This window comes from Hippocampus zosterae, chromosome 1 (assembly GCF_025434085.1).
Source record: "Hippocampus zosterae strain Florida chromosome 1, ASM2543408v3, whole genome shotgun sequence".
NCBI classification, from domain to species: Eukaryota; Metazoa; Chordata; class Actinopteri; order Syngnathiformes; family Syngnathidae; genus Hippocampus; species Hippocampus zosterae.
In genome coordinates this window covers 20,112,856-20,137,207 of record NC_067451.1, presented here as the reverse complement: position 1 = coordinate 20,137,207, position 24,352 = coordinate 20,112,856, and the positions used below count along the sequence as shown (strand labels likewise).

Sequence of the window (24,352 nt, the reverse complement as noted above, 5' to 3'; positions counted from 1 at the left end):
CATGAACTGTCTACAAATGCATAAAAATACAATTATGAGTTGTTTTGTCCTCGCTTGCCTCTGCAGAAACTTAACACCTGAAAACACAACAATGAGAGATTTATGATTTCATTAATAGGCTATAGGGGAAAGGTAACACAATGCTCGATATGTACAGTACCTGATGTGCTTCTACAGCCATGTTCATTAAGGCCAAAGAATAAAGGCTAAAGAGAAGAACAAAAAGAGGAACAAAAACTAAAAGAACATATGGGGATCAAGTTAACGTGTCATGAAAAAGAGAGAGGAAAAGCAATCGTCAGTAAGAAATGTCGAATCAATGGTACTTTATTGACGAGATACTGTACATTTTGCCTCACTATGACATAAGAAGTACCTTTTCTTCTATCTCCTTTATTTGCCTCTTTTGCAAGTCGATCCTGTCCTCCAGTTCTCTAATTCTCTGCATAGCAAAAACACATGCAGTTAGACGGCCAAAATGTCAGCACTGACCATAAAACCATCTACATTTTTCCAAGGGAAATTTAGAGTCCGAATAATTATGAATGACTATTAATTTGGGAAAATATACAATTAATGTCTCATCAAAGAAAGATAAACCCACGGTCTCTAAAATGATGTAAAACTGACAAAGTATGCATCATATTTACATGAATATTATTGGACAGCCACAAACGTCTTAAACAATACACATTAGATCTGACATGATTCGTTCAATATGAAGTTTAACATTTAGATGTTTTGTTAAAAACACGTTCATCGACTGGCTTAAAAAGTTCAGGTGAAGATGTTGTTCCCCCCTGGCCCCCTATAGTTAATACAGCTTCCATACAGGCTAGTTTCCCTTTTCTAAGGTTTCCCCTGTTGATTCTTGACTCATAAAACGTCAGTTTGTCAAAATGCATCAGATTAGTAAATACAGATCATTAGTATGTAATGATTGTGTTTCGTGATTGCAGGGTGCCTGTTAGTGATTACGATGAAAATTGAAGGTGTAACATTGTGAAATTACGGCGTGAGTTGTCAAGTGAACGGATGCTGAAGGGGTAGGACAACACTGGAAGGGGAGAAGGGGGATTCATCACAATGTAACAGACATACTCACACCCACAGACACAGTCATTCTGTGACACCGTTTCACCGTGGACACATTTACAGGTAGCGTACACACAGGGATACTGCATCTTTTCAAAGCACCAGAGATTTGGTGGTCTGAAAGGTCACATGGGTCGGATTGAGGATTGAGAACTGCCACCTCGCCGGAGTTTGTTTTCAACCTTACCTGATGGGCCTGCTGTAGGAGCTCCATACGCTCCTGTAAGATCTGACTGTCATACTGCCGGCTCTGCCGGAGAATCTGACGCCGCAGCTTGTCCACAGCAAGCCTCAGCTCCTCCCTCTGCCTGTCTGTCAGCGACTCCGTCACCGCCTGGCATGACGGCTGCTCCTGCTGCAGAGCGCTATACAGCGTGGCCTCCAGCTCCTCGATCCTCTGCACAGGCAGCCACATACACCACCAACACAAACACGCATACATAACGGCATGCACGTGCAGATGGAAAAAAAAAAAAAAAACGAACAAAGGCATGCACAAGAAATCAATATGAGGCACACAAACACACCAATGTGATCATGGCAGATATGAGAAACACTCCTCCACCTTGTTATGCTTGACCCTCATGTGGTAACTAATAACATCATGAGACTATAACATTCTCCGGCAGATCTTCTTGACTGCCAGACTTGCCAGTGGAAAAACTACAATTGTTCACATTCCGTTTTTTTGTTAGGCGCTATTTGCAAGACTCGATTAATGTTAGAATCCGGTTCATACCAGTGAACGACAGAGGAAAAGGTATTAATTACACTGGTCAAGAAATATCTGTCCATCCATCCATTGTCTGGACCCCTTTATCCTCACAAGGGTCGTGGGGCGCGCTGCCTATCCCAGCCGTCTTCGGGCAGTCGGCGGGTGATACCCTGTGAACTGGTTGCCAGCCAATCGCAGGGCACACAGAGACCAACAACCAACCACCCACGCGCTCACACTCACACCTAGGGACAATTTGGAGTGTTCAATCAGCCTACCATGCATGTTTTTTGGAATGTGGGAGGAAACCAGAGTACCTGGAAAAAACCCACGCAGGCCCAGGGAGAACATGCAAACTCCACACAGGAAGGCCGGACCCAGAATCGAGCCCACGTCCTCTGCACTGTGAGGTCGACGCGCTAACCACTGGCCCACCAGGCCGCAGTCAAGCAATATTTACTTCTTTTTTTTTCTTTTTTTTTTGGGCTGATTGTTAATATGTCCTCATATTTTCTCTTGCCCAAAATGATATAAGAATAAGATAATATGTATAGTAGTATATTTAGGAATACATATGAATAGGTTCAGCTACAGGTAAAAAAAAAAAAATTCCTGAAACATTATAGCTATAAGTTACAATGCAAACAAAAGCAAAATAAATAAATGTGCGTGGGGAAAAAAGGCACAGAAAAATCAGCTTCAAAAATACATTAAGGGACATAAAAGCTTGCTGTTGGCCAGTGTTATTGATTGATTTGAAGTGTGCAAACTCAGGGTCACATTTTAATACACTCACTTTTGGATGACTTTCTTCAGTAGGTTAATAACTGGCTACAAGTTAACATAAAATTCAGGAAATGATGTGACATTATAATCATTTTGAATTCAGTGGTCAAAGATGCAGTATCCCGAGACAATGCGACAAATTTAACCTCCATGGAAAGCGTTGCATTCAAATGTCTCATGCTGAAATGAAAATGATGCACCCAAGATTCCTGATTGACTTTTCAATGAACTATTATTTCCTCGATTAAAAAAAAAACGTGAATGTTAATCTGCCATCTTTAGTCGAAATGCAAGATAGGCTGCTGGTGAATTTCTAGTCTGGCTCCGTACCATGTATGCTTGGTCCAAGGCCTGCTTCCTGTAGTCCAACTCTTCCTCAAGAAAACACTTCTGCTTGCTAAACAGCTCCTGTGGTAGAATTGTCATTGATTGATTGACAGTTTGCTTTATTTAGTTTAGAATCTGTCGACAAAGAACACTGCAAATGTGACTAAATACAGTATAACATCATGGTGTGAAAGTAAATTATTATTTTTTTAAGTATAATGGCTAAAGTGATATCAAATAAAAAGCAATTTGCCTCACCATTTTCATACTTTTGGAGGGGAGAGCAGCAATAGACACAACAGCACTACATCAACTTATACAACCACCCCCAGCATAAAGAAGTGGCCTACATCCCAAAAATCCATGCATAAGAATCTTATATTGTATCACTCAATATAATTAGGTTAGAGAGTTTCTCATATTTGGTTATTAACCATTACAAAAATTTGGGGAAGCTGTGCCTTAAAACTTAAAATGGGCGGTGGCCTCATAAGTTGGTTCAGCACTGTAACATTTAAAAGTCTTGGTTATGCATTCATTATTAATTTTTTTTTCATCATTATACTGACTATCCAGTCCAATTAACGAGGCCGTATTTCACCTTGTCATTTTCCAAGTCAATCATTTTCTGCGTCAGAGCGGCCTCTGTGTTGTCCACTTGTTTTAACCACTGTAATGCAAGAGAGTGTGAGGGAAGATCGTTTCTGGGATGTTAAGAAAGGCATTTTCATTTGATGGTAACGGTACGGACGAACAGTACATACGCTAAATTGGCAGCATTCCAAGGGCTCACCTTTTCACACAGCGATATAACTGTGCCAGCCTGAATCACTGCAACCTGCTCCTCATTTCGGAGATTCTGTAAACGCAGGTAAGGATGACTCATGCACAAAAGGTCAAGTGCTGGAACACATTTCAATCAACAGAAATGCTGACACGCACCCCGTTATCTCCGAGGATATCCAGTTTCTTCATTAATTCTGGAATGACTACATCCTTCGCAGATTAAAAGCAGACATTACATTTACAGCGTGTTCGCGGGTCTTAATAGATGTTTAAGTGGCTGTGGTTTACCTTGACTCCCTCGTGGCGGCAGTAGGACTGCAGGGCACTGCTACTGTTCTCGGGGAATGCAGATATGTGAAGATTGAGGGCCGGAGACCTTCGCTCTCTTTCCTACAGATGCACACCTGAGGTTAAGACTTGCGCCCTAGCAGCGCGTTATTGATGGAATCGCCGTTTTGTCAGTGGTGCTCAGTGAAAAAAGGAAAAAATCTGCAACTCTTAGTGAATATTTAAAGGCGATACAGTAGGTAGGTCGAATGACGGGTTTACTTACGATACGGAAACATGATCTAAAGCGGCTAAAATGAGGGAGGTGGGACAAATAAACACGTCAAACCAACAAGGAGCATATACTATAAACACATGCTGAAACTCAAAACTGACAATGACATCTGCCTCTCTGCCTTCAGTGAAAAAGACCTGAAACATAAATAGATGCACACTCAACCAACAAGTGAATGCTGGTACAAGCAATATTGCACTGAATGCACCCAACATACCAACCCTTCATGAGATTACTGATATGATGCGGGAACCTCCGCTTTATGGAACATGTAAAAGAAAATCTAGGACAGTCATGCACAAACGGGAGAAAATAAAATGAACAAAGATGGTGCTTGGATGGTGAACTTAAAAAAAACATTTATTCAAGTAAAATTATTTTCAGTCTTTAACACAACATTCATTTATTAAACATTGCAGAACAGTGCAGAGGGGTTCACCAAAATGCCATGCAAAACAAGGAGACACAGGGGTATACTTGGACAAAACATGGCTTTCAAAGTGAAGTATTTCCTGTACATCAAAATGAGGCGAGTCACTGTATGTAAGCATGTAAGCGTTTGGAGCTGAGATTGTTGTTGTCGCCTCCTGGTGACAGTTTGGCGATGGTACACTCTCTTACTTCCAGTTCCAGCACCCGGAATTCCAATAGTTCGTTTTGGTCCCGAGCATCCTGAACCTCCGCCTGCAGTCGTGACTCTGCCTGCTGCAGTGCACACATCTGCACACAAGTGTAGGTGACTCGTGACTACTGTATATGGTCAGCGTTTTGTCATGTTCTCAAAGTATCACACTTTGAACAAATTGTCTTAATTGAAACCAAATGAGATTAGATTTTTTTTTCTCGACTGTTCTACACCGGTGGTAGAGGCACAGTGATATTTGCATCACTGGCTGCAGATGAGCACGGTACATTGCTTGTCCAGTATCAGTGCTGCTTTTTTCATAAATACTGTATGTTTTTTGAATGTCTTGAATTTGGAAAAAAAATGTCTTTTTTATTTTTCACGAAAGAAGCGTTCGGTGAATGTGCATATGAACCGGTTGGGTTCGAACAAGGTTAAGAACCACAGATCTAACAAATCTAATCAGTTTGTGATTACCTTGTGAAGTGTATACGGTTGGGGCCAGTGAGTGAATGTACCACTGCAACATGTAAACTACCTTTTCATGAAGTTCCTGGTTTGTCCGAAGCAGGTGCTGCTTCTCTTCCACCCACTTTGAGTCCTGCCGCAGCAATCAGACAGAACATGACAAATGGCACACACGGGCAGGGGTGTAAGAGAGAATGTGAAGAGAAATCAGAAAAAGAGGCCAGATAACGAACGGTTGGTGGCTCTGATTCCAACCGACACATGCAAAGAAGGCACCATAGACACAAGGACAAAACAAAAGAGTGGCGGTAGCAAAAGTTTATTGATCCGGAGAAAGGAAGTCCTCAACTGAGGTAACAAGGGAAAGCATGCTGATAAAGCCACATAAAGACGTTTACAGTGACAGAAGGCAATCAGAGGAGAAATTCAGCAAAGTATCAAAACAGAGCTGGATCATCCAAGCATGCAGCAACATAAGAGAGCTTACACAGAAGAGATGAGTTTTACCAATGACCCCCAGAAAATCCTGTCATAAAGTTATTTGTGAATTGCATTTGAAATGAAAGCGATGCACAAAAATCAGCAACTTCTGTGAATTAGCCACGAATTTTGATCTTGCAGTACCAGGCTTACCATTTGCACATATTAAACCAACGAATAGAAATGTCAAAATCTTGTCTTTAGGTGAAGAAGAAATACTTTGTCGATGAGGACGATCTAAAAAAATAACCCATCATTTTCCTGGTTACAACACTGACAGGAAAGAGAACCCACACCAGGGAGAACAGTGGATGGCATGCAGGTGCCGAGTTGTGATTTTGCACATGCATAAAGTGACATCAAAGGAACCTGCGGCAGACCTGGTCAGCATAGCGCCAGAACAGGAGCCCAGCGGCCAGACAAACATGCAGGAGGGCCAGTGAGAGGAGAACCCGAGAGGTGCGTTCGCCATCTCTTGTCTTTGTTACCTGCCCCCGCTCCACCAGAGCCCTCTCCAGGTCCACGATTTTGGCCTGGCACCCGCTGAGCTCTGCCTGTAGCTGCTCACGCGTCTAAAGACAGGAAAGTATGAGCTCAAAGTATATTTCAGTTGTAATTCACTTTGAAGTACGCTACAGTACATTTTTAGGACAAGTTTTAGGACTGTGTTTTTTTTAACATTTACTCAAGTCCGTTTATTTAACTTATGTGCAACACATTTGAATTGAAAATCATTACTTTTGCACCCTTTTTATTTTCCCATATACAAGTGCAGTGTGTATGTTCACACTTTTCACGATATTACAGAAGCACACTAGAATGAAATATTCCGAACAGATAATTGACAGTACACACCCTGGTTTCCCTCTCAGCATCAAGAGTGCCTCCGGTCTGCTCTTGCAGGAGGGCGTAAGCCCGCTGGAGAGCCTGGTATTCTCTGGTGAGCTGACGAAAACGAAGCTCCGACTCCTCACGAGAAACGCTCTGTAAAATGAGAGCGCTGACTTCGCCTTAGTTAACAAATTTATCTCCCCGTATTTCCCTGTTACCAAAAGCTCTGTGGACTAGCCCGATTTCTTGCAATAGTGAGAAATTTAGCCAGTCCCTTACCTCCTCTAATTCCTCCTCTGGAGTGGCAGGTGTACGGTCAGTGAGGTCAGTGTTAAAGGAGGTCAGAGAAGAAGTTTCAGACTCGACGGATTCCTCATCAAATCCAAAATATGTCTCCACAACATGCCTCTATGGAGAAGAATGGAAGAAAAGATCACATTCAATAAATAATGGCCCAAATGCCCTTCCATTTTTGCCGGCCTGCCAAATAACTTTGAAGACCACACCGTGCATTTTTTTTAACATTAGTTTTTGACGCTGTTTTGTAAAGCCCATAGAGTCCTTACCATCGTGTTTATAAGTCATCTCCTGGCAACCGGAGAAGTAAAGGCAGACCAGCGCACACAGACAAATAAAGGCGGAGAAGTAGAGGATGAGAAGAAAGTACTCCGTCATGTTGCCATTGGACCCGAAACTTCCCAACAGACGAGACAAAACATGCCTCTTATCCAAGAAAAGCAAAGAGCTAAATTGCGGCACCCAATACCATAAAGTAACTATTTCCAGGTGTGGGGTGTGTGTGTGGGACAGCCTATGTGTCGACTACTAACTCCTCCTCCTAGCAACAACCCTGGGGCATTAGCATCAACACGTCGGGCACGATGGCAACAATTACTTCACCCCGTTAAACCCCCTCATCTCAAAATCTCCTCGACTACCCACATCCATTTAAATTAAGCGTGACTGCTTCGCACAACATTCATTCATTAACACCGAAGACAAAAAATTATATCAAATGAAAGAAGCCAATATATGGTTGTCCTCTGGCTGTTTAAACATGCTTGAGTCGTTCTCAACATGAGGAGAATTGTCGTCATGTCTCTTGAGCCCAATTAAGCGAACACAGCAGTACTCAGATGATCATCCAAACACAAGACGAGGTGGTTACTTAAGTAACATCCTGTACTTACTTTGGTTAGTTTGAGGGCTTTTCGCCTCGTCTTTTTGCCCATCACCAAACGCTCACGTTCCTAAACACAAACATGGTGTAGTTGAACATCTCACTTAGCATCTTTTTAAGTCATATTGTTTGCAGATTGAAAATAGTTTCAACACTATTTAAAATCAAAAAGTCACATGTCATGTTGTTTGATAAGAGGCTATTGAACCACGTGTAAAAGGTTGACCTGCGTGAGTTCGTCAATGATGCTGCGTTGTTCTGCAATTTGGAGCTTGAGAAACTCTACTTCCTGTTCCTCATGGGCGTGGCTTAAATCGGTCAGGGAACTGGGCCGCTTCAGTTGGTTTTGATGGGTTTGGTGCTGCAAGGGGCCACGGGAAGCATTTTCTTTCTAAGCGAGGGAGACGACAGCAAAATGAAAGCGCAACAAATTGCTTGTTTTTTTTCTTCAAAAATGCCCACTAGAGAGCGTTTATGAGCATAACTGTACCGCAAAAACCAAACAATTGTCTGTTGCAGGCAGAATCAAGACAATGATCTTTTCAGCAAAATGAACATCTCCATCTTTTTTGATGAGACAAAGCAAATTTGATTCTCACCATCTCAGCGTTCTCACGACTCAGGTTTTTAAGTTTCTCCTCCATTCGCTGTAGTGTTTGCAGGATGTCATCGTTCTTCTTGGACAGGCGTTTGTTCTTTTCAAACATGGGCTTCATCTGGCTCTCTGCCTCCCGAACCCGTTTCAACTGAAAAGTGAACAGAAACGGAACTCACGCTCATCGCGTGTCTGTCGACTGCATTGTTGCTCCTTTCCAACACAACGAGCAGAAACAACATTTCAAACAGGTACTTTACTCCGTATCATCTTCCGTTTGTTTCGTTTGCACTTGAATGGGCGCTCCCTGTGTCAGTCAGTGCCTGTGGATGTACTATTAATGTCTCTTTGTGAATGCGTTGTCCTCACAAGTTCATTCCTCTCATCAGCCAGCAGCGCATTTCTGTCCTCCAGCTTCCTGATGACGGAGTGGAGCTCTGCGATCTTCAGCTGGAACCTCCTAGTGTCACGCTCCTCCGTCTCCTGGGAAGCAGGAGGGAGAGGGGAGGAAGAGGAGTACAAAGACTGAACCAGGGGAAGACATGCATGCAGACAGGCAGGTGGAGGTTCATGGGAAGGAGGACGTGACGAAATGGAAGATGAGAACTGTGAATGCTTTTTGGTCACTCAGACTTAATATACAGCGTTTGTACGTATACCTGTCGTGTTGCAAATATCGTCGGGATACTGAATCGCTGCATAAAAGAATGAAAAGAATTAGGTTGACAAACATACCTGGTTGTTGAGCAGGTCTGTGTTGTCCCCAAGCCCAAGCACCACCTCTCTCTTTGGGCTGCCGTGGTTGTGTCTTTCGGCCTCTCGTACGTGAACCAATTGCTCATCCAGGGCTTCCTTCTGGAGTTGGAGTTTCTGGGTGTAGCCAGCCTGCATCCCCAGCTCTCTCTCCAAAGTGCACACCACGCGGTCCTTGGCCTTTAGCTCATCCATCTAGGGGAGGACATGGGGAGGAAAAGGGGAGTGATCATTCTATCAGTCAGAATTTTGGATTTGCAGAAAACATTAAGGGTTCATGACTTGAACCACCATTTTTTTTCAACAGAGAAAAAAAATAGTTTATACAACCGCAACACACAAATCCACAGACTTCCACACATGACAATCACCCTTTCATTCACATGAACATTATTGGTATCGTCATCATCAAGATCGTCATTGTAATAATCATCTTCCAAACAATTACAATGACAAAAGACACAACAGTTAACAAATAATATTTATAATAATAATAATACTTATAAACACCCCCCAAATAAGGAATGAAACCAAAACATAACATACAAAAGAGCAGACATTAAGTCAAATTATACTTTGTCCGTACATGTCGTCTAAACCCAAGACAATGCAATTATTGAAGCCTTGCGTGTTAATGAGACGCAGCAGCTTTTCGTACTAAATATCACCACACAGTGAGGTTAAGTGACAGCAAGGCAGACAGCGTTACTTAGCCTCTAACCTTCATCAGTGAGATAAACGCGGGGCTGAATTGGAAGCAGGAAGACAGATGCTAATGAGTGAGGTTCTGCTTTGTCTGCTGATGTTCCAGTAAACGTATCACATTCAACTAACACATGTTGCATTTGTCAGTATGTTTTGTTTCCTTACCAGTCGTCGGATGTCTCTCTCACAGTCACGTTTGATACGGTGCACTTCATCTTGGTGCTGCTGGTAAGCTGTCCTCAGATCAGATGCTTTGGCTTTATCGGCTTGTAGCGCATTGGCCAGAGCCTCGTCGGCCTGCTTCTTGGCTGCCTTTAGTTCTTGGATCTAAAACAGGGGTCAAGGTTCATAAAGGTGTAAACAGCAGGTCTATTCCACTGATCTTTTGTCATGATAGATGCATAGTTTCTCTGGGAAATCGACTTGTGAAACAATAGCTTGGCAACAGGCATTTCCATGCGGCATCCTGTTTTTATGGCATTCACATTCCGAGTATACAAAGCGAAGAACTTGGAGCCACGTACATGCTGACACATACCTCTTGTTGGAGCTTTAGTCTCTCACCATCGAAAGCTCTCCTGGCCTCTTCTCGAGCCTCTCCGAGAAGAGCATTTTTTAGCTTGTCAGCGGCTCCGTCTCTCAAGGCGTGGACCAGTCCTTGGAGCCGCTGTACTTCAGTGTCGCGGATCTTAATCGTCCTAGCTAGCTCCGCTTCATGCTGCCGTGCGAGAGCTTCACGTGCTGCTGCAGTCTCGCGGAGCTTCTCCTCATGGAGTTTGGCGCGCAGGTCAGTGAGCGCCACTGCATGCTTGTGCTGCTCCAGTTCCCGAGCCTGACGCTGCTCCTGGAGCCGCTCGCGCAGCTTACACACCTGAAAAATGCAGTGTCTGTTAGTCGTTATTCAATATACACTCACTAGTCACTTCATTCATACATAGGAGTGCTGGGAAAAGATATTTACCACCTTCCTGATTTGGGGGAGGGGGGGGGTGCATATTCATCACATTTAAATGTTTCAGATCATCCCAAAAATTAATCTTAGGGTTGTTTTTGAAACAATTTAAATGTGGACTTCCTGGTCTGCTTTAGATCGTTGCCCTGCTACATAATTTAAACACTCTTCAGTCTGGGGACAATAAATGATTTTTCTGATACACAGCCGCAGACCATCACTGAGCATTATTACATCCTTCAATTGATTGGCTTTTGTTAATCTTCTTTTTCTATGTTTTAGGCGTGTGTGTGGGGGGGGGGGGGGGGTTCCGTTGTTGTTCGCAAGATTATGAAAACAACTACAGGGCTATTATCCACTACACACACTTCACACTTTGTGAAGACGTGGCCGACGTACTAACAAAGATCCCATTCAGATTTTTTGGAGGCGTTGTACAAAGGTGAGAAGGCAAGAATTTATTGTAATTGCCTTTTAAGTTACTATATTTAGTCGCACGGCAGAGTTACAATTGTACAATTGTAGTCGATTAACTTCTATGAATTCGGTCTCACAGATTTTAGTACCCATTTATCACATGCGACTTCACAAAACCTTGCGATGAAGAACCCATCAAGCCTTGGTGAGTATTCTTATAAATTTCAAACAATGTCAAATTAAAAAAGAAACTGCTGCCGTTACACACCATTGTCATCCTCAACAGCAAGTTTTAGTATTGCAAAGACAGGATTTGTGACAGGAGTTTTATGGGATTTCAACAGAAGAACAGGAAGTTCTCGAAGTCTAATGAACACAGTCATGAGCTCAGTCAAATGTTGTTCTTGTTTCTGGTGCAAGTCTGAAGTAAATGTTAAAAGTTACAGTCCTGAATCTAAGTCAGTATGTGGCTATAAAATGAGATGCAAAAGAACACTATAAGAATCACTATAACTTCATAACCAAGCAATAATGACTTGAGCTTCTGAACGTATGAGAAAAATAAATATTTATATCTATTGCTCTGTCAGCATTATCTCTGTATTCATTTCCATGGCTGAAATTCCTTAATAATTAGGTTTCTACTCTGTGCAGCCAAGAGAAGAATTCACGCTCATTTTTTTTTCTTCTGGTGGCAGGAGCAGAGTTTTTTGTCCAATGATGAGTTTCTTCCTGAAATGTGGCCTCAGCAATGTATAACAAAAGATAATCCAAACATCCATCCATCTGAGTTTAGACAAAAGGCAGACTACACACTCGACTGGTTTTGATGACATAATTTTTGAATACTCTTCCCTGTGCTTTCGTACCTTGGAACGCTCCTGCTGCAGTTCAATCTGGATGTCCATCATTTTGCTCCTAAGCTCCTCGTTGGTTGCCTGAACCGGGTCAGCCATTACCTATAATTTCTCCAACTTCCTTCCCTTCTTAAGGGGCGGGGCCACAAGAGGTGTGGCGGATGACATTGCACTTCCAACCAATCGGGGAAGACATGAAGAGGCAGGCGTGGTGTACCAGCAGAAGAGAATCAGGCGCTGCCGCTGATGATGACGAGCTTTACAGCAAGTCTGAGTGGACACATCATGGTGCTGGTTGAGTCTCCATTACAGCAGGAGAATGTAGAAAAGGTGAGTCTATTGCAGAGGAAAAGAAAGATAAACAAAGACAAGACATGATTAGATCATAAGTTCACCTACTACGATGAATTATAGCAAATTAACAACCGGATGAACCAGAATTTCCTTCTTCAACTAAACCAAAACAATACGTTTTCGGCAATAAAGAAGAGGACTGATGTTAGAAAACACCTGGAATCATTCACTGTCTTTAGAAAACAAAGTACGAAATCTTGGGGGGTATTTATCTATGATTTTATCTCCAGTAGACTTGATTATGTTAATGGTTTGTCGAACTGAACCCCTTGAAAAGAGCATTGAACCGTTGCAATTCATTCAGAACGCTGCAGCTCGGGTTCTGACCACAAGAGAGAGATCAAGAACATATTACTCTTGTCTTAAAGGCTTTACACTGGCTCCCAATATCCTGTAGAGTATTTTTTTTACATTCAGCTACTGGCCTTTTTTTCCTCTCCTGATGGAAGAAAACGCTCCTCTTGTCCACTAGAAGCAACCGCGGTGTAGTCACACTTGCGTTCAAACAAAGACGAACATGTATCGCATCGCAATATTTCATGTTCGGTCTGAATGTAGCAATAAGCAGTGATTCCTAACCACATTAGTGTCCCGAAATTATCCAATTTCATTTGAATGGTCTGAAATTTTATATTTACAGTATTTACTACTAATTATGTATCTTTGTTTATCTATTTATCTAGTCCAGCAACGTATAGTAATGGGCTGAACAATTAAAATGCTCATTGGCAAAAGATGTAATTAATCTTGTGTACCCCATGTGTTACCATTCAGTGTAACATCATATTTTTGTGCTCAACAAAACAGTTCCAAGTTTCACTGTACTGAGTACAGTAAATACATGTGTGAGTAACTCGTGGAGAGATTGTTTCTTATGTACAATGTGTGCCTTGACTCAAATGTTGGAAAACGTTGGTCTGAAATAATAAATAATAAATAAATAATGAAGAACAAGAACGCAAACAACCAAGTAGGACAATCAAAGAAGGTTTCTGTGTAAAGAGTCAGAGGCAATTCAAAATGCTGGGTGTTTATGTAAGCAGTCCATTTACCAAGATGAAAGTGGACACGTCCAATCTCTTCCTAAAAAAAAAAAAAGACAAAGCTAAGTGAGCATTTACAACCACATGCAGTGCCATCATTAAGCGATGTTGGCATTGCCAAACATTAGCACAACACAAACAGATGGCTGCAACAGTTGCCGCGGAAACCCATGCTCCCTCAAAGTCTTTTGCGCTCACAGCGGGGGATGACGAGTAGGAACAGTTTCGGATTGGATTTAAGAGTCTCAAACAAACATGACAGAGACTTCACATTTAAGAACCAATCATCCAAGCGCCACGTTCTCTCCTACGATTTCCAAGCTTGCAACTACTGAGAGGCAAAAACGCAGTGATGCTGCAGGGCAAGGAAGCGTACGCGCGCTGTATGCATGGTCAAACCTTGGCAAGCAGAATGAGAAGGAAGCAAGCCAGACAAAGGTTACGGCTTCTATTAATAATAGAGATACAGGGGAAAAGCCTGCAGAGAAGCAAACCATCAAGTGTCTCCATCCTCTTACATTCTCCAACCCCGACAGGCTGCCATGGCAATAGAAGCGAGCAGGGAGAACCGGGGATCTCACGCTTGTTCAAAGTAATGTGGAGAGCTCATTCAGTCACGGAGCAAGCAACAACACTAGCACACATTCTTTAAACCTTTACACTGAATTATCAGGGCGCGACACACATTCACTCCAACACCAGAAGCAGCCCTGTGCACTAATCCTCATTAAAAGTACTTACAGTGGATTCATTAGATGTGACTTAGAAGTGTGTGCATGGGAAACTGCTAATAACTCCAAAGAAGGGTGGGGGGGCATGGTAGTTGAAATGACTGCCAGATGGTTACACTGCTGTATCAACATAGGGGAAGGAGGTGCAGATTCCCATCCGACCATTGTGGAATGTGTAATTTTCCTTTTTTTTCTGAAGTTGGAAAAAGCAAAACCCAAAAACAAGGGTTTCTCTCAAAGCCTCCTGGAGCCACATGATGCCGACACAACAGCCAGAGGCTTAAGCTGACAATGTTGAGGTTAAAGGACATTCAGGAATGTTATGAGGCAAACTGGAAAAGTTTATACAGGCGCACCACAAAAACATCTAACGTTCACAGAGGGAAACACAAAGTGCAACATCACAGCGTTTAAATTACCTCGTCCAAGTGATGTAAAAGCCAAAAATAGTTACTCCCAGAAAAGGTTTAGTGCTCGGGATTAATAGTGGCTAAAATGCAGCCTTTAGGTTCACATACACTTCTCTGTATGCCGCATGAAATGATGTGAGTTCTTCTCCAGAATACTGACGACAGCATGACACAAAGCCAATTGTGTGTCATCACCATTCTGCTGCTAACTCCGGAAACCGAAGGCTAAAAATCAACAGACTGCAAACTGGAGAGATTTTTTTTCAAACTGAATCATCTTTTTATTTTCCTTTCAAACGGCACTTTTCAGGTCACCTGTGTCTGAACCTTCTCCGTTATGCACAATCACCTCTTAGTGACTCTTTCTTTAATCTGAATGGAGGGGTTGCACATCATGCACCTAACCCAATCTACATTTTGCTGAAAACCCAAGTATAGTACTATCTGGTATGCTTTTTGTTAGATTTTTTTTTCCATAATGGAACCAAGCTCACCATGTCACTGCTACTGACAAAATTTATACTAATTCTTCATGGCATTTCTTTAGGACGGAGTTTAAATTCTATCACTAAATGATACGTGTACTCGTACAAAAAAAAAAAAGCATCCACCAATTTTCTCTTGCGCTGTCTTCATGCGGTGACAAGTGATCTTGAGCCTCTCCCAGCAACCCTCAGACCGGAGATGGATTACACCCTCACCTGGACAGGTCACCAGGCAATTTCAGGGCACGTATCGACAAACAGCCATCCACACACGTTCACACCTTTGCACAATTTCGAGGATTAAATTAACATGCATGTTTATGGAATGTGGGAGGGAGCTGGAGTACCCAGAGAAAATGCACTCCACACAGGAGTGCCCAAACCAAGATTGAAAACCCCGAGCATGTCGACTGTCAAGGAACTTTGTAGTTCCATACTGAACACAGTTGGTCACAAAAATACACTCACATTCCTGATAAACATGAAATCGGCAAGTGAAAGACCCATAGCAATACAGATGGAATATAGGAAAAGGCCCATTGAGCTGAGACAATTTTAAGATGGTGTCAATTATTTAGCTCAAATGTGAGCCACATCAGCCTAATAAATCGGTAAAACAAAAGAAACTACTAGCACATATGAGAAAAGACTTCTTTGACTGGGTCATGAAATCACTAGGGATGCTATGTGTATGGACGTGGATTGCATGGATTGCACGTTCACTACAAACATCCTTTGAGCATTGAGGAGACTGTCAGATCAGGTCAGTCTCACTATAGAGGATAGCCGACACACACACACACAGCTACAGAGATACTCCGTAGACACTATTTGAATCCCATTGAGAGTCTGTAACACAGCGAAGTGCAACGCTAGTGGACCATGAGGCCTAAAAGTACTCTGCCAGGAGAATGATGCATGTTGGTGACCTTAATGGCAAGTGAACCTGAACATAAACACAAAGTCTCTCTGATCCAGCTGTGTGGGTACGATCCAAGAAATATCAATATCATTGATTAGATCTGCATTTCGGCTTTGGAGGTACCCAGTGAAGTTTGCCCTCTGAGTGTTAACCACTGTGAATAATGAGACATTGAAATCAATAAACCACTCAGTCTTACCTTTAATAATGATAAATGTCATTTTTAAAAGTTAGTTAAGTGGCTAATCCCTTTTTAGGATTAAGTGCAACAGAAAAAAAGCACATTTTTGGTTGAACTTGTTGTATGACATCAGTGTCATTTAACTTTAAAGGCTCCACTGCATTCATGTCTGTTTATGCATGAGTGCATCGCTGTGTGTGGGTTTTTAGTTTTCTCACTATTGGAAGAGAGGAATGAGCTACTGATTCGTGCTTCAGAGAAAGTGTATGTGGCCTCACACTATTAGGTTTTGCCCATGTCATTTTAAGTGGGTAGAGCATGGAGCCAAAGTTGGATGAACATATGATTAAAAAAAAAAAAAAAAGAGGACGCAACAGCTTGTTTATTGATGCTTGCAGCTTTACATCTTTAATTGTAACTGAAATGAACAATGGGAAACATCTCAAGTGCTATCTATTGCAGTTAATAAAAATCCACCCATTCTCTGTACCGCTTATATTGTTAATTAATACTTCTTTGACTGGGAGGAATGATGGGTTGATTTTCATTGCAGAGTAAGTGCGCAGATGGAGCTGAAGAAGAGTTCTGCAAGCATAGTCTACTGGGATTATGTCGATAGCTGTGCCTAATCGTGAATTAAGAATAAGAAGAGCAGATTAGGTCAGGCAGACGAAGGCGGAGGAGACAGAAAACTGTCAGAGTGCTGTAAATTCCACTAATCAGATTTGACAGCATTTTTGTTTTGCTTTATAACAAACTGTCAAACACAAGAATCACAGGCCAGATCCGACCCCCCACGTAATTGAAGTGGCCAATCAAAAACTTGCCATAATTTCTCTTTGACTACAAAAAAAAATGATTTGGGCTGCTGAGGTTGCTTAAAATGCCATTTAATCTGTCTCTCGTTTACACAAAAGACCACATTTCATAATGTTGCCTTACTGTACAGAATGTGAACCAAACCCTAATATAAAATCAAGTTATGAAGATCCTCCTCTTTTGCATGCGTAAATGAAATATAACCTCTGCATTTGACCCCTCATGGCAAACACACACTGTTATGGCACCCACTGGAGAAGGGGCTGCTCAAACGCCTGGGGAGCAGTTTGGGTTTTGGTGTCTAACTGAAGGACGCAGCAAAGGGGAGGATGGTCTTGCAGCAGGGTCCCCTATGTGTCAGGATTCTGCCCAACGGCAGTGACATACAAGTTGTTCCAGACTCTTATAAATTGCATTTTGGAAGGATATGTATTTGCTAAACTGCTCTGGCCGTTTAGAAACTCAGGGCGTTGTTCAAATGTGCTGTTCGGTTATTCAGAGCGCCAGAGTGGCCTTTGCTGTCAGATCAGCGAGAATATGTGCACGTTTAGGCACTGTTGCCCTGAGCAGGAACTGGATGTGCAGCACATGTTCGCTGTCAACTAGGTTCTAACACTCTAGAGCTCTACGACAGGCTGAGTGTAGGCGTTACAGAGTATTCAAAGTAATTTGGGCAATTATTTGGTACTCTTGATATCCATCTACTACTATGCTCTTTGCCCCCAATAATGAGATAGTTCAGTGCATTCGTCAAACAACTAGGGTTTGCTAGAGGAATGACTGTCCCTTACTACTAGTAATGGTTTTGTACTATTCACACCATTTTCTGCCTACTAACACATAATTAATTAGGCCAAATTTGTGAGCTACTGTGCTGCACTCACATTACTATTAGGCCCAACTAGTTGGCATTAGGGATGTGAATCTCAGCACTGAGGACGATTCGATACACATCACGATCCACTGCCAGCGATGCGATACTTAAACGATACATGGAATTTTCTGGCGATACGATGCGATACGTTTCACCGTCGTCACGATGCGATACGATTCGATACACATTAAGTTCAAATCAATGCGATCCGATACGATACAATGCAATTTGTTGCGATATTGTGCAATTAAACATGATGCAAATAAGCAAAGAAAAAAAGCTTTTAAAAAGATGGAATTCAGTATGGTATTACAAAAAGGATACTTTATTCCTTATAAAGAGTAGAACTTGTAAAACAACTTATTTAAGCCCTTTCACAATTGGGTTTTGTGCAAAGAAAATGTAAACAATTTGGCACCTGAGACTCACAGCTGTTGCTATAGTGTAAACACAAACAGACTCTCACTGAGTGTCTTATATGAAATATTCATATATATATATATATATATGAATCTATAGTGCAAGATGTCCACCCATCCACTGTAAGTGCAACTCTTTGCGCACTGTTCAGCGACACAGTAATCTCACTTCTCACTTTGTTGTACACATCGGGAATATGTTTGTAAGTGAACACAGACCTGTCTGGCATTTTATACCCGGGTTCCAAAACGTGCACGAGCTGTCTGAAACCCTCGTTGTCCACCACGCTAAGCGCAAGGAGGTCTTTGCATATGAAATAAGCAGCGACCTTAGTTATAGCCATTGCGCGGTCACAGTGAGTTGCAGTTACAGTCACTCCCAAAATAAGAGGCAATTTTTTTCTGATCCTGACCTGGTTTACCAAGAGTTTCTCCGGTGTCTGACGAGGAACTGGGCGGGGAAGCGGGAGGGAAACTTGTCGGTGATCTGGTGCCATCGGTTTAAGTGGGTCTGCATATTTGTGGTGCTGCCGTTGTATGGCTTCTTAGTGCGACATTCCTTGCAAATTACGGAGGTTTTATCAAGCGTTCCGTCTTTCTTTTCGAAGCCGTAGTATTTCCAAACATAAGATTTGAATGTTGCGGCTGCATTAAATATAGTAGTTTCCTTGCTGCTGCGTGCGCTGACTTCCATAATGTTTCGCTCGTTGTGTACTGGACTGTATGTGACGCACGGCTACCGTCCGTATTCAACACAAAACGCAAAGCAATGATGGTGCATTCATTGCGCCTAGGAAAGGGCAGATATATGACGTTTAACATGAATAAAACGCGATTGAATCGGATTTTACCGATACCCATCAATGCATCGTGATGAATCGCGATTTCACCCGTCAATCGCGTCGTACCCAGTGAATGAGCCGATGCACTCGGATCGCGGACGTGCGCATCGATGTATCGATTAATATCGATTATTTTCCACACCCTTAGTTGGCATGTGACACACACTACTGCCAATAGTCTCATGGACCCAAATAGATGTTCCAAAACATCCGCGAGGAGTTTTGACTCACTAGTAACATGTAAGTGTCCTGATAGTGCGTAAAAATGTCATACACGAATGCAGGGGTGTCCAAAGTCGGTCCTCAAGGGCCGCTGTCCTGCCTGTTTTCCAGCTCTTCAAGGAGCAACGCTCCTGATTCAAATCATCAGGATCGTTCTAATGCTGCTTCAGAGCTGGCTCAGGAGCTGCTCATCTGTATCAGGTGTGTTGCAGCTGGGAGAGATGGAAAACAGGCAGGACGGCGGCCATCCAGGCCCGGAGCTGGACATGCCTTCACTAATGGAAGGCGGCAGTGGAAACATATTTTTCTCATAAAACACATTCATTCAACTCGTGTGCCCTAGTCAGTCTTCTAGTGCATTACTTCAGCATACTATTACCTGGACATGAAAGGGAAAGTCAACACCCAAATTTTCCTTACAATAATAGTCCTATGTGCCGTCACAAGTATTAGTCTATCCACATGACCAATGTGGAATATAAATTATATGGTAAAATCCACTAATTTTTGCCCATCTCAGGGGGCAACCATTTTGCCACTTACGGTTGACTGAAAATGACATCAAAGTTGCTCAGGGCTCAGGTAACAACCAGTCATGGCCCAGCTTCAGAAAACAGGGGAGCAGTGATCAGCCATTGATTCAGTGCCCAAACAGTTTTCTAGTAAGCCTGTTCATGCATTCAATATCACGTGACTCGTGAGGCAACACTGTGCCCTAGTTGACGACTGATGCTACTAGTAGTACTACTGAGTGGCATAGTAATTCTACTAGTTAATTAACATAGTACTTCATTTGTAGTGTAGTAGCATACAGATAAACTAGTGCACAGTTTAGCCTTACTACTACCAACCTGTTTATGTGCAGAAACAGTTATTCTACACAATGATTTGTCTTAGTGATGACATAACGCATAAAACTAGGTCGACTTTGTCATATTAGTTGGAGAATTACTTGGTGCATTTTATGACTGAGGGAAAACTACAAGTGGACATTTTGGTGCTACAAGATCATTCAAAGCAGGTTATTCGCTATGTTCCTAGTGCTGCACAGTAGTGTTAATAGTATGAATTAAGTACTGGTACTGATAAGCCAAAAGTGGCATTTGTCATCATGGGAAATATATTAGCTATGATAAACAGTTGTTCCACAAATGCGTTCAACTGATGACAAAGAGCCTCCTAGTACGGGTACATCGACCAAGGCTGCACACCAAGGATACAGAGAAAATGTTTTTTATGTATCCTTGACATCCATCCTAAGGCTCATGAACTAGTATGCACCTTGTCCTTACTACTAGGACAACTCTGACATAATTAGTTTGGCTATGTGTTACTACTAGTGAGGACAAAGACCATACTAGTAAACAGACCTTAAAATTGTAATCAAGGATATGAAATAAATGCTTTAAAGGTCAGAAAGCTAGTCAAAATAGGGGGTTCAAGTCTGCCACTGACATCAACCACGCCCCACGGAGACACATGCATGATGAGTCTGCAGCAGCAGCATCAACCACACAGCCTCCATACAGGTCGGCTGTCCTTGCAGCCTGCAAGGTCTCCTTTTGATGTGTCCGTGCAATGCATGCAATCATTTGCGTGAACCTTGCCATGCTTTAAAGTGTCCTCGCTATGCATGATGGTGGCATGACTGCATTGCACTGCACTGCACTGCACAGGAAGTGAAGAGAGCGGTCGACAAACAGGATATTAAAAATGAAACATCATGATCAAGCATGATTCTTCCACCTCGGGACAACACTAGCTCCCGGGTGCAACGCTGGTCGTTTGTTCTGTTGGTCGCTTAAATTACCCTCCTTAACCCCCAACTGCACCCTCCCTGGACAAACTATAAACTGGCGTCCGTTTGCAGCTAAAATCGAGTAGGGCGTCCACATAGAAGTTGCCAAGCATCGCAGAGGTTTCTCACCTGAATTATAAATCCAGTGATGTCGAGGGTTCACGTCGACGAGGGGCGACTACAGCTTCAGCGTGGCGGGTGCTCACCTCACTCGCCACCTCAAATCCACACTGTAAAATTGAACACTTCTCCCGGGTTAATTCATTTTCATCCGCAGTACTCCGGGGTGGTTTTTATCACCCGCTAGCATAGCTGCTACTTGTCCGCCTATGTGGGCGGAGGAGAGTTCGCGCGATGTCAGCAGTGTCCAGTGTGTTTCCACTTCCACGCGGGTATCAGAGATGAAATTAGGTGTCTCGACGGAGATCCGTGCGGGAAGCGGGGCGGGCGTCGCCGGTAGCGTGATAGAAGCGCGACACCTGACTGCGTGTTCAAGAATGACACTGCCGGTGAGTACTGTGACGTCATCAGGTTTTACGGCGAGGTAATTATTTTTAGATTTTCTTTTTCAATTATTATGCCTCGTTCGTGCCATTCAGTTTTTTGTTTGTTTGTGCGCCTTTCGGGTATTTTCATTTGTTCGTATCGAACACACTGACCAAAGTTTGTATTTCTATGTTGACAGTTTGTTAATAGCACAGGCAGACGCCTAAATTACCATCAGACATCATCATCATCATCATCACCACCACCATCACGAAATGGCAATCAAATATTGCATCAAGTATCAGACTTGTTTTTTTAACCATCTTTGTCCATGAGAGTGATACACCAATGAAGATGGCTCATTAAGATCCAGGAGGCTCTCTCTTTGCTAGACAATATGATTCCCCCCCCCCCCCCCCAAAAAAAAAGTACGAAGAACGTAACATAAATGTGCATGCAGTGAGAGTGACCCAGATTCCAGTGGCTGCATTACTTGCGCACAGCTGCTCATCTCTGCCTCCCCTATCATCTGCATGTCTACCATTCACAAGCATATGCGGCCAATGGCTGCAGGGCAAAACAGGAAGTGCAAGAGCCCACTTAGAGGAAGATGATTTGTTGACTATGGGATATAATTTCCCATCGTGATTGCACAATTTATGCCATTCATATATTAGCCTCACTGTGTAATCTCGGAGTGTGTAGCATCCCGATGTTTAGATGTATGCTGAGGTCAATCCATGTGAAGGCCTGAGGTAAAAATCACTGAGTCAAAGCAGAAAATGAAGGTTTGTTTTGGTGAAGTATTGACTCAGACAGCAAATGTGTGTCACAGCGATAATGAGTAACTCGGTTGATTGTTTTGCCTTTGGTATTTTAATGGTTTCCTGGTATTTTGTGTCTCCGACAACCCTGCCCTTTCAAATGCCTTTGTGGCATTTTACGATTCATGCGTGTCTCACGCCTTAAATATAGAAGAACAAAATGTGCAGCAAGGTTCAAGTATCAAATTGATGGCCTTGAAAAAACAAAAAATTGAGTCTCTCTTTTGAAGAATGTCAGTAAGCCTATTTTCCAGCTCCTTGGAATGCGAGGACTGTTTCCATAAGAGCTGGCCATAATAAGCTTAACATATTCATGACGTCTGGCAGATTAAAATTAGCCTATAATGACATTTGGCATTCAGGGGGGGACTAGGAAATCAAATGAGGAATGTATAAAGATCTATACTGTCATCTAAAGAGCATAGTGGAGCTAAAAACATACACACGTGTAACTTGGAAACAAAACTTTCAGGCAAAAACGATCTAAAAGAGACATGGTTCTTAAGCCCACATCCTTGTCCAGCTGAGGATAATTATCCTGTGTATGACTCACGACTATGAGTCTCTAAAGCGTTGAGTAGAGTGTTCCATGTCCATTTCCGAAAACACGATTAAAACAAAGCTGCCTGACAACCTTGTGTAACCGTCAGTAAAAAAAGGTTCTGAAGAGAGATGCTCCACTTTCTTTTCAGTTTTGTACACTTTTGTGAAATTTGAACACACACCACTGAAAATTGTGCAGTAACAAAAAGACCATGTGCTAATTTCTGAGTGTGTTTCAGAAAAGATATTGACCTCCCGAAGTGATGCAGGCATCTCCAATGCTGTATATGTCCATATTCACACAGCCCTGGTTGCTATGGACACTGACCTCCTCCAATCTGTTTCCTGTGAATGTAATGGCATTTGTGAAGTTAATTTATAGAAAACCAGCAGAGAACTGTCATGATGCACTTCCTTATATTTCATTTCATGTATCATTCGGACACATGTGAGGACATCATCATTTCACAGTTTGTAGTTTTTGCAAGCCTATCATTCCAGTGCTCATGGCTTGCCAATTGACAGTGTAAAAATCAATTTATAATTTGCTTAAATAAATTTAAAAAAAATAAAAAATACAATAAAATAAAGTCTTGTTTTGTCAAAATTCATTCCCAAATGTAAATGTAATTGGGTAAAATGGAGCCAATATCAGCAGACTTTGGATGAGAGGCCGAATACACCCAGAATTGACTGGTCACCACTCAATCGCAGAGCACTTATAGACAAATAGTGTTCAATAACCCAACATGCATGTTTTTGGAGTGTGGGAAGTAGCTGGACAAAACCCACACGAACACAGGAAGAACATATGAACTCCACATAGGAGGGCCTGACCAACATTTGCATAATCCCATTCACAATATTTGAGTGCAAATAAGATTATTTTTACAAATATCCATAGTTTTAACTAATTTAGAGGAGAGCATGTGTGTCCAAAAATAGATTGTTGTACTGACTGTGTGCGACACCACAACAAGTACAAGGCTTCTACTTAGGGGCTCTACCTTTCAACTGGATCATGCTTATCCACTCATCAAGGATACATTTGCATAACTGCCTCATAGCAGCTGCCCCCAATTCATTTTATGTCTGCTCTTGACACCACCTGGGAATTTTAATCTTTGTATGAAACCAGAGTCCAGAGTTTGTATGATGTCCCTGTCTTCAAAGTTCTCCGCGTTAGTCTCTGTCAGAGGCGTCAAACTAATTTTGTCGTGGGCCACATTTTAGTTACCGTTTCCCTTGTAGGGCTGTTATCACTG

At 42.4% G+C, this 24,352-nt stretch overlaps 1 protein-coding gene and 1 long non-coding RNA gene across 2 annotated transcripts; one reads left to right on the top strand and one right to left on the bottom strand.

Moving 5' to 3' along the window:
• jakmip1 (janus kinase and microtubule interacting protein 1) lies at positions 1-12,248 on the bottom strand. The gene is made up of 22 exons (XM_052070355.1): positions 12,147-12,248; positions 10,447-10,779; positions 10,074-10,235; positions 9,186-9,398; positions 8,820-8,975; positions 8,455-8,601; positions 8,082-8,246; positions 7,866-7,925; positions 6,955-7,083; positions 6,700-6,828; positions 6,333-6,416; positions 5,435-5,497; positions 4,893-4,991; positions 3,998-4,099; positions 3,866-3,919; positions 3,717-3,782; positions 3,525-3,593; positions 2,927-3,004; positions 1,283-1,492; positions 377-442; positions 161-237; positions 1-77 (listed from the first exon to the last, which is right to left on the bottom strand). Exons 1-21 carry the CDS (start codon positions 12,231-12,233, stop codon positions 187-189), a joined length of 2,523 nt encoding a protein of 840 aa, XP_051926315.1. The 5' UTR covers positions 12,234-12,248; the 3' UTR covers positions 1-77; positions 161-186.
• Positions 12,249-21,623: 9,375 nt separating this feature from the next.
• LOC127604014 (uncharacterized) lies at positions 21,624-23,645 on the top strand. The gene is made up of 2 exons (XR_007963187.1): positions 21,624-21,743; positions 21,920-23,645. It is a non-coding gene; the product is annotated as an uncharacterized LOC127604014 (long non-coding RNA).
• Positions 23,646-24,352: the final 707 nt, after the last annotated feature.